General features: G+C 48.6%; 1 protein-coding gene across 2 annotated transcripts; it reads left to right on the forward strand.

Moving 5' to 3' along the window:
- Positions 1-256: 256 nt before the first annotated feature.
- On the forward strand, positions 257-7,641 carry TMEM177 (transmembrane protein 177). 2 transcript variants are annotated; one of them, XM_077153572.1, is made up of 2 exons: positions 257-331; positions 1,519-7,641. In XM_077153572.1, coding segments are annotated over exons 1-2 (960 nt in total). In that variant the 5' UTR covers positions 257-329; the 3' UTR covers positions 2,477-7,641. The 2 variants fall into 2 exon arrangements, with proteins under 2 accessions (XP_077009687.1, XP_077009689.1); XM_077153574.1 differs by having other exon boundaries at positions 259-571.
- Positions 7,642-11,173: the final 3,532 nt, after the last annotated feature.

Consider the following 11,173-nt stretch of genomic DNA (forward strand, 5'->3'; position numbering starts at 1 on the left):
ACAGAAAGGAAGGTTCAAGGTGGGCAACCCGCGACCTATCGGCCGCCGCCACAAACGCTGCAGGTCGCTCAGTGAGGAAAAACGCAGCAAGCAGGCCCGAGCGGCCTGCAGGAGCCCCGCCCCACCCGCGGGAGCCCCGCCCACAAAGCCCGAGCCGGAGAGCTTTGCGCCTGGCCCCGCCCCCTAGGGCCCCGCCTCCTGCGGTTCCCGCTCCTAAAGTCGAGGCCGGCGTGCTTTGCGACTGGCCCCGCCCTGCGTGCGGATCGCGGCGGCCCTGGCGGAAGCGAGGAGGTCGGCGTGTGGAGTCGGACAAGCAGACTAGTTGATCCATGTTCGCCTTATGCTGGTTCCTTGCTTGCAGCGTGTTCTCGCCGCAGGACGTAGCTAAGGGGACCTGGGGTGGGAGCAGGGCGGGAGGCCCCCCTGCAAGGCTCTTGGGGCGGAGCCTCGCCGCCCGCAGGCTGCGTTGAATCACTTCGGAGGCTGAACCTGGAGCGCGGCCTTGGCCCTCGAGATCCAGGACCCTTCCATCTGGCCTCAGTGGGAGTTTTCTATTAAAATTGACCAAGCGGTACCTGCTTTCTTGTTTGCAGCCACTTATTTGCTAATTAAGCACTTTTCCACAAACAAGAAGACAGTATGCTTCAACCAAAATTAAATATTATGCATTTCTAGTGAAGTTTTTGTGGATGAAATGATAGGATGGATAGGATATTTAAAAATAAACCAGTTGGGTGAGAGGTATGTGTAGGAATAGACCTAAAACTAGGTTGCCCGTAAGTTGATGGATGCGGTTGGCTGATTTTGTCTACTTTTCTATATATTTGTGATTTGTCATAAAAAGTTTTTTAAAATTAAAATTTCATAGCCTGTGTTTAAAGACTGCATTACTTCAGTAGCTGGTGCTTTGGGTCCATTTACTTGACGTTTGCTTCAGTTTCCATAACTTTAAAATAGGGCCAATAGTAGTAAGTAACTAGGTTGTGGAGTTGTGAGAATTAAATTATTTGATAATAAATGTAAAGCACTCAGAACTGTGTCTGGCATGTAGTAGCCACTCAATAAATTGAACTTATATATATATATATTTCGTCTGCAAATTAGGGATCATAAAACAAGTATAGGAGGAAAAAATCAAATTAAAAAGCTGGGTACTTAGTGCTGTGCCTAGCCATAAGAATAAAAATAACAATCACAACAATTACCACAATGGATTCCTACTACTGTGCCAGAGATTAAGTGCCTCCTGTAGGTCTGTTCATTTACTCATCACAACCACCCTGGAGGTGGGCCATTGTCACAAGCCTGTTTGGCAAGATGGCAAAAGTGATGCACAGAGAGAGTGAATGACTTCCCCAAAGACACAGCACAAGCATGAGATGGAGCTAGGCTTTTAAGCCAGGTAGATGGGCTCTAGGGTCCATGCTGTATTGCCCCAGTGAAAGGGAGGTAGCTCTGGGGGATATGTGGCCTGCAGACAGGATCAGGGAAGCCTAATTTCTCTTTTTCTTGGCCCAGGTTGTCAACATTAGCAGCAGTCATGACTGGACCCCTGTGGTGGGCTGCAGCGTTTGTGCAGCGACACCGTTCGCGCCTCTTGGTGGCTTCCTGCGCAGGCCTATTTGGGGCCCAGATCTCATACCACCTTTTCCCGAATCCCGTGGTCCAGTGGCTGTACCAGTACTGGCCTCAGGGCCAGCCAGCCCCGCTGTCCCCAGAGCTGCAGAGCCTTTTCCAAGAGGTACTCCAGGACATCGGTGTCCCTTCAGACCATCGCTATGAGGCCTTCACCACCTTCACCTTCCAGCCTGTGAGTGCCGGCTTCCCGCGGCTCCCAGCTGGCGCTGTGGTGGGCCTCCCTGCCAGTTTCCTGGGTGGCCCAGTGACGAACACTGACCAGCCTGTGGTCGTCCATGGGCAAAGAGTGGACTGGCAGAGCCCGGCCGGAACCCGACTACGAGATGCCCTGACCCTGGCCCATGATGCCCAGAAGTTTGCCTTGGCCCGGGAGGTGGTATACCTGGAGAGCAGCGCAGCTGTCCTGCAGGCCCTGCCGGCCCCAGCTTGCCTGGCAGGGACCTGGGCACTGGGTGTGGGTGCCAAGCAGGCTCTGGGCCTTTACGGAGGCCCCATGAACTTACGGGCTGCCTTCAACCTGCTGGCAGCCGTGGTGGGCTTTGTGGCCTATGCCTTCTCCACGGATTCTCTCACTCATGCCCTGGAGGCCTGGCTGGACCGCCGCACGGCCTCCCTGTCTGCAGGCTATGCCCAGGGAGGCGTGGAGTTCTACGAGAAGGTTCTGTCAGGCAACCTGGCCCTGCGCAATCTCCTGGGCAGGCGTGGGCAGCAGCTGTATACACCCAGTGGGAATGTTGTCCCCAGACACTGGTTCCGCATCAAACATTTACCTTATACGACCCGCCGGGACTCTGTGCTGCAGATGTGGAGGGTAACACTCAACTCAGGCCGTTCCTGAGGGCTCATCCTGGGACAGTCTCAGCTCCTGCAGGCACCAGACTCCCAGCAAATCAGGGGACTCTTGGTGCCTCGTCTATACTCTCAGCCCAGGGTCAGAAAAACCACAGGCTCGGGGTTTGTACCCTAAGCCACCTCAGACCCCTTTGGCCTTGCACGAGTCCCTTTTTGAATCTGAACCTTGGTTTTCTCAGCTGTAAAATGGGGATGATGTCAACTCCTTGGGACTTGTGTGAGAGCATGAATATAAAGGGCCTGGCAAAGGATGCTCTATAAATAAATGGGAGGCCCCACCTACTTAGTGTGTGAACTCCAGTGAACCTGGGAGTCAGGCCACATCTTCACTAACAGAGGCTACAGGATGGGAACACTTTAGTAGAGCAAAGAACTGCTCTGTCTGGTCATACCTCTACTGTGGTAGAAGTTAAAGGATTTGAGAAGCCGAGATAAGAAGTTAAGTCTGTGCTTGAAGTAGGGCTTAAAGGTTGGTAGAGCAGTCAGGGACCTGCTGTTGCAGATGGCATACTCACAAAGGTGTGGGCACCCAGCAGGGAAGGTGGGCACCTGGAAAGCCATCCCCACCCTGGGCTTGAAGGGGAGGAAGGGTGTTCCTGGAGCCTGGGGAGATGTGTGGTGTGGGCGACCCCCAGCCAAAGCTCTGGCCATGTAGAGGAACAAGCCACTGCCAAAGCTGAGGTCCTACAGGGAGGGAGCCTGGAAACAAAGGCACCCATGGATTTGCCAGTGCCTCCCACTGGCTAGGCCCACTCGAAGCCAGAGGTTGGGGATCCCAGTGGCGACTCCAGAGCAGTCAGCCACCAGGGGCACAGAGCATGGTCAGGGCTTGGAGAGGAGTGGGGCGAAGGGGGGTCAGAGGAGAGGAGAGGGAGTGGGCTGGGCCTGCGTGCATGATCAGGGCCCATGGGAGGCTGCATCCTTACCCCACTTGCTTTGCTGAGCCCCTCAGGTGTGCGTAGAGCAAACCTCCAGGCTGGAATCTTACCTCAGGAAGGCAGGGTGATGGGCACAGGACACCAAAGGGCAAGGTGAGGAGAGTAGTGACCAGTGAGCCAAGCCCAATTTGACCATTCCTGTTGTAATCTTTTCACTGGAGATTAGTTTTCCCTAGAATGATTTTGAAGATAGGGTCTGGTCCCAGTGTAACTCACAGCAAAGTAATCAAGCCATACACAGGGAAGGACTCTCCAGGGGCTGACAGTTCCTGGCAGGAGACTCTGAGAAGGGAGGGTGCCAGGTGGGGCTGACAGGAGCATGGAGATGGCACCTTCCTGGAGGGTCCTCCACCTTGAACAGGGAGGGCACTGCCATGCACTCTCCACCTCTTCCTAGCCCTTACTGCTAACTGCAATTAAGAAATTATGAAGTTAGTGGTTTAGCATCTCTGCTGAAATGTACTTTCAGCAAGGGCAGGGAAGTATGCTCATTTGTTACACTGGACATTTTTTGACTAAATGAGCAAAGCTTTAGGCCATAGCAGACACGGTCCTGGCTTCCTAAAGTCTGTGAGCAATTAAAGTCAGCTGGGTGGACACTCTGGACAAGGCATTAATGAGTTGAATTTGACCCCGTCCTGTCTTCCCAACTCAATAGGAATTCCCAAGGGTAGGGCCTGACCCAGAGCTTCCGAGATTGCAACTTCAATAGAAAGACCAGGGCATTTCTTATAAGGCAAATATTACTACCTAGGATACCAGGGACTCCAAGAAGCTTTAGAAGGATGGTGAACCCCTAAAATTTTGTAATATATTGTACTCCTGCAGGCAGATTCAGTGTGTTGCTCCCAGAAAGGTTAAAAAGCACACTTGAGGATTTTGCAGATGGCCAGGTGCCTCTCAGGTGTCTGCTGTGGGCACAGTGATGGGCACTCCACCTTGGATCCCTGGAGAACTTTGCTCTGTGGCCTCACAGTGCCTGCACCCTTTGGGGTCTCTCAGTATTCCACAGCTGCTGTAACAAGGCACCACAGGCTAGGTGGCTTCAACACCAGGATTCCTTATCAAAGTTTTGGAGCCTGGAGATTCAGAGTCGAGGTGTAGGCAGGATCATGCTTTCTCTGGTGGCTTGCTGGCAATCCATAACTCAGTCTCTGCCTCTGTCACTCAGCTGTCTCTCTCCCGGCCTGTCTCCCACAGTCTCCTACTTCCTGTATAAATTTCCTCTGCTTATAAGGATTCCACTCTTAATGGATTAAGGCTCCCTGATCCAGTTTGCCCTCACCTTAACCAATAGCATCTTCAAATACTCTGTTTACAAATGGTTTACATCCACAAGCCACCAAGAGTTGAGACTTGAACCTGTCTTTGTGGAAGGCATGATTCAGTTCCTAATAGTGGTCCTCTGGGTATGAATTTATAAAAACTCTCACCACCTCAGCACAATCACACACAGACCCAGAACTAGGCCAACTATAGAGAGTTACACCAACATACCAATGACACACACGTACACATACACAAACACATAGCCAGAGCATAGGAGGATCGTTCCAGAGTCATGAGGCTGCCATTGGCTCTGCCTGGCTCTGGCCCTAGCTGCCCTCATTGCCTCTGTTCCCGCCCAGCATCCGCAAAACAGGGCCCTACTCAGCCATGCCTAGAGCAAAGCAGATATACCTGAAGCCCTGTGTGCACATGCTACAGGCCAGGATCTTGATAGACACATGGGTTCTCACACAGTGAGGACTTGTACTTGTCTCCTGCCCAAGCACAGTGTTTATGAGACCTTTGTTTTGTACCAGATACCATGCCAGGCTCTTAGAAGCATTTTCTTATTTATCCCCAAGTTGGAACATGCAGTTGGAAATTTATTACTGCAGTTTTTCAGATGGAGAAACTGAGCAGAGAGAGGTAAAGAAATTTGTCCAAAGTCACAGAGCTCTAGGCATCCTGGCTCCAGAATCCTCAAAACAGTACATTTACTGTACCTTATTTATCCTGGAGTTTCTATGATGCAAACCTTTAGGCTGCAGCCCTTCCTCCCATGCAGTAACAGAGGTGACTTTCCAGGCTCACCTTTTGTTAGGACGCAGTGGTTGCTGAGGGTACTTTCTCCAGAGAGGGCCCTTCCAGCTAACTGAAGCGGAAGGGGCCACCCAGTCTGTCATGTTTAGTGCCAAAGCAGACGTGGGGCAGAAAGGAGAATGTTAAAGAGCTTTAGGCAACTCCACCTGAGGATGGGGATCTTAGGAGTCAGGGAAAGAGAACAGCCTGGGTAACCAGATGTGAGTTCAAATCCCAGCCCTGCCACTTAGCAGAGTGACCTTGAATAAGTAGTTTCACATCTCTTACTTTCTGTTTGCTAAAGCTGCTGGAATGCAATATACCAGAAATGGATTGGCTTTTATAAAGGGGATTTAGTAAGTTACAAGTTACAATTCTAAGGCCATGAAAATGTCCAAATTAAGCCACCAACAAGAGGATATCTTAAGAAAGGCCGATCACATCAGGGTTTCTCTGTCAGAAAGGAGGGCTCATGGAGATGTCTGCTATCCTCTCCCGGCTTCTGAGTTCAAATGGCTCTTTCCGCGCCTGCATCTCTAGAGGTCTTGGTTTCATCTCTCTTTCTGTGTGGGCTCTGAGTTCTCTTTCATAAAGGGCTGCAGGAAAGCTTAAGACCCACTTTGAATGGGCAGGTTCACACCTCCATGGAAATAACTTAAGAGGTCCCACGCAACAGCGGGTCTGTCCCTACAAGATTGGGTTAAAAGAACGTGGCTTTCTGGGGTCCATTACAGCTTCAAACCAACACAGTTTCCTTATCTATCAAATAGGGATATTTTACTACGTGTCTTACAGAGTTGTTTTTACAATTAAAATGAAATAAAGTTCATAAAGCATGAAGCCCAATGAGAGTCTATAGTAAGCTTTGGAAGAAGACTGGTCTCCTCAATTTTGATTCCTTTAAGTGGTCAGGCACAATGTTGTTGAAGTCTTGGAGTTCCTGCCCAACTACCAGCTATTCTTTGAGACTGGAGCCCACCCAGGGAGCTCACTGTTCCCTAATATGGGTCTGCATTGTTCAAAGCCTCTGGAAGAGCAATTATTTAGGTTGTTTTGAGCTGACATCTTTAGGAGATTACTTGACAACAGCTGAGAGCAAAGTATTTGTCCCCCAGGTGTTTTTATGGGGCGATAACCAGGCTGGGAAATAGGGCATCAAAGTGAGAGCTGATCTTTTACATCTACTATACTAGTAATTTGTAAACACCACGACATAATTGTTAGGAGAATCATGGTAAAAATGATCCCAATGCATGCTCTTGGTGGCATTTGTGATAGCCACCCCCAGTGGTTCCTGTTGTCCTCAGTCCCTGCTCTCCTTGCTTCTAACCAATAGGAATACAACAGTGTTGAGAGGTGTCAGCTTGGCCAAGTGGTGATACCCATTTGTCTGGTTGGGCAAGTGCTGGCCTGTGTGTTGCAATGAGGATATTTCATAGAATTAAGTCATAATCATGTCAGCTACATCCACAGCTGACATGATTCCATTTGTAATCAGTCAAGGGGAGTGTCTTCTGCAATGAGTGATGCTTAATCTAATCACTGGAAGCCTTTTAAGGAGGATTCAGAAGAGACAGGCTTTGGCCAATGAGCCTCTCTTGTGGAGTTCGTCCAGACCTACCCTGTGGATTTTGTACTCTGCGTTCCAACAGTTACGTGAGACGCTTTTATAAATTTTATATTTGCAAGTGTTTCCTGTTGATTCTGTTTCTCTAGAGAACCCTAGCTAATACAAGAGGTATCACTTCTGTGGTTACACTACCTTTATTGTCTTCTCGGCTTGTAGGCTTTGATGAAGCAAGTGGCCGAGGTAACAAGGAGCTAAGGACAGCCTCTGGCCAACAGCCAGCTCAGAACTGAGGCCTTCAGCCCACAAGGACCACCAAGTACATGAGCTTGGGAGAGAATCCTTCCCCAGTCAAGCTTTCTGCTGAGACCCCAGTCTCATCTGACACCTTTGTTGTAGTTCTGAGAGGTCCCAGCTTCAGACCCATAGAAACAGTGAGATAAAAATGGGTGTGTAATTGTGGTTCAGTGGTATAATGCTCACCTTCCATGCAGGAGACCTGGGTTTGATTCCCAGACAATGCACCAAAAAAAATAAATAAACAAATAAATAAAATAGGTGTGGTTTTAGACCACTGCGTTTTGTGGCAATTTGTTGTGCAGCAGTAGTTAGCTCATATACATTATAAATTGACCAACATTTTTAGAAAGCAATGTGGCAGTCATAATAATATATCTTTTGACCCAGAAACTTCATACAAAGAGATTTATCCTAGAAATATAATCTAACAGAGAATGAATAGTATAGCCCAAAGATGTCCATAAGCTCATTAACTACTAATATAAAAAAAATAGTGGGAACAATGGACAGCTTGAAGAATAGGGAAATGACTTAGGAAATTATGGTACATCCATTTGTCAATTATTGTCTAGATACTAAAAATTACAATGATGGAGACTAGAAGAAATATGGGCAAATATGAGTTATACATGTCAAGTCCTAAAAATAAAAATGAAGTACCACTTGCAGGATCATTGTGGCAATGTAAACATGGATAAGACCTGGTAACAAAATTCACAAGAATGAAAGCAATTCTGTGGTGGCAGAATTTTGAATGACTGTATCTTAATATCTTAAGCTGTACTCTGTCCTGAGTGGACCTGCCTTGGAGCTGAAAGCAGGCCTGCACAGAGGGGACCACAGACTCCCTCTCTCTATGTCAGGGCAACTGATCCTGGCATCTCTAATTTGGGCTCTACAGCCTTGAGATGTGGCCACCTTCCTGTCTGCCAGTTATGATGGCAGCCATGGAACTGCGGCTCTAGACCCACTGTGACATTTGTGCTAAGACCCTGCTTCCAGGGCTGCTTGTAGCCAGTGACTGAGCAGCACTAATGCAGGCCCAGTCCCAGAGTTGAGGGCCCCTTCTGAGAGGTGACTTTGGCTCGAAGGCTCTCCATTGGCCTGGGCAAACCTTTCTTAGAAATGTGCAGCTGTCTGAGGCTCTTCCTACCCGGCCCTCCCTCTTCCTCCCCTCTTTCACAGGTGTCAGACCTGCATGGTGGTCCAGGGTGCTCCCCGCCATCCCATCTCCTTCCCTTTTGTGATTTACAGGCATGGCCTCCAAGTGCACCCTTACTCCAGTAATCCTGTCCGGGTGTCAGCTTTTCAGAGGACTTGAACTCCCCCAGTTATTCCTTCACTCACTCAGGCACAGTGTGAAATTCCAGGGACACACTCTACACTCTTGGAACTTGCAGTTCTGCAGAAGAGACTGCCTTGAAGTTAGAACACAGTGAAACCAGATCAAAGAAGGTGTGTGAGGGACAGGTTAGTGTGGGAACACAGGGGAGGGACAACTCAGGCTGGGGTGGAAGGTGGTTGGGAAGGTCACAAAAAAAGTAATGCTGGAGCTGAAACCTCTAAGGGTGAGTTGGAAGAAGTTAATGATAACAATATCTAATACTTTATATAATACTTATATGCCAGGTATTTTCTATATATTAACTCATGTGATCTCCACATAAATCCTGTCACCCCATTTTACAGATGGGGAGATCAAGGCAGAGAGAGTTTAAGCAGCTTACCATCCGCCAGTGCCAGACTTGGTATCTGAACCCAGGTAGCCTGGCTTTAACATCTGTGCTTCTAACCACTGTACCACTTTAGCAAGCAAAGCAGGCCATAAAACTCTGCACAAAAAGCCAGAAATGAGACAGTTTGGGTGGTTTTTTTGTGTATTTCAGAGACCAACCACATAGTAATTTGAACAGGGAAAGTGTAATCTAAAAAAAATTTTGGAGAGGGGTGGGTGTGGTGCATGGTCCAGGAATCAAACTCAGGTATAAGGTGAGCATTCTACCACTGAACCACCCATGTACCCCTAATCTAAAAAATTATTAACAAAAATAGGGGATTGGAGTACCAGGGCCTGGCTAGGAAGATGTAAAGATAAGTCTGAAGAGCACATGAATAACAGCTACAAGGAAGAACCCTGCCCTTGCCAAGGTAATACCCAGAGCTCGTTGGAGAAGATGTTGTGTAGCTCACTGGATGGTGGAGAAGTTGCTGAGGTGCTGCACCAGCAGAACTTGCTGGACATCTGCCCTCTGAAACACCAGGAAAGCCATCAGAGGGAAGTGCTGCACCTCGGAACTGGATGTCAAGCTGCCCAACAAGGGTACCAGGGCAGCTGCTGATCACTGACCGCTGCAGGAGCTGGATGCTGGAGAGGCTCTGCCCTGCAGCAGTCCAGCATTGGAGAAACCACATTCCACAAGAACCTGAAGAGAGGAACCCTCAGGAACTAGGAGAGAAAAACAGTCCTCCTGCAGGGTTCTTCCAGCACCCATTACTGACAAAGCTTGACATGGCAGCTGGGGAGAAATATGTAAACGGTCCATCTTAGTTTTTTCAGAGTAGGCAGTGAAGGGTTGATGTGGAGCTGTGAGGCAATAATTTGATAAATGAAACCATTTTCAAAGAACAATCTGGGCTGGCTGCACAGAGCACAAGGGTAGGCATGGGGAGAAATGGGGCTGAAGGGCCCAGAATCTGCCAGACCGTGTGAGGTATGGAAAAACCTCAGATTGTCTTCTAAGTACAGTGGGTGTTCCAGTTTGAAAATTTTATGTACCCAACAAAAGCCATGTTTTAATCCTGATTCAGTCTCACAGGGGCAGCCTTTTCTTTTCATTCTAATTCAATACAATAGGCTAGAAACTTTTGATTAGAGTATCTCCATGGAGATGTGACACATCCAATTATGGATGTGACCTTTGATTAGAGGGTGATATGACTCCACCCAGTCCAGGTAGTCTTGATTAGTTTACTGGAAATCCTTTAAAAGAGGAAACATTTTGTAGAAAGTCAGAAAATGACAGAGTTGATGGAAGCAACAGAAGCCTCAGAGCCGACAGAAACTTCACAGGAGAGTTGACACAGATGCCGAAGTTTGGAGGAGACATGTGTTTGGAGATGCTTTGACCCCAGCAGACACTTCCATGGAATATTAAGCAAGCCAGAACCTGAAGAGAGCCAAGGGAAGTCAAAAGATGAAAGCCAGTCCCAGAGAAGCAAAGCGAGGAGCTCCCACAGGAACAGAGGCTGAAAGCAACAGAGGCCAGGAGCAAGGGACCAGCAGTGGCCAGCCATGTGACTATCCAGCTGACAGAGGTGTTCCTGACTCATCGGCCTTTCTTGAGTGAAGTAACCTCTTGTTGGTGCCTTAATTTGGACACTTACACTTCCTTACAACTGTAATCTTGTGACTTATTAAATTCCCCTTTATAAAAGCCATTCCAGTTCTGGTATATCGCATTCCAGCAGCTTGCAATCTAACACAGTGGGAGTGCATTGAAGAGTTTATGGCAAGAGAAGGACATATCATGCTTGGATTTTAGAAAGTGACTTCCATATGGAACGCGGCTTAAGGGAGGGCAGACAGGAGATGGGAGCCTTGTTGAGGGGCCCTTTGGTCATGCCGGAGTGAACTCAGGGCACCAGTGGAGATGGGAAGCAGCATGACTCAGACTCTACTTAGAGTGCAGTTTTGTGGGATTGAGTGATGAACTGGGGGATTTGAGAGTGAGGGTCAGAGGGCAGCAGTGAGGGTTATCTCCTGGGTTCTAGCTTTAGAAACTGGGTGTCTGGCTACATTCTCTGCCCTTCA

This window comes from Tamandua tetradactyla, chromosome 3 (assembly GCF_023851605.1).
Source record: "Tamandua tetradactyla isolate mTamTet1 chromosome 3, mTamTet1.pri, whole genome shotgun sequence".
Taxonomy (NCBI): Eukaryota; Metazoa; Chordata; class Mammalia; order Pilosa; family Myrmecophagidae; genus Tamandua; species Tamandua tetradactyla.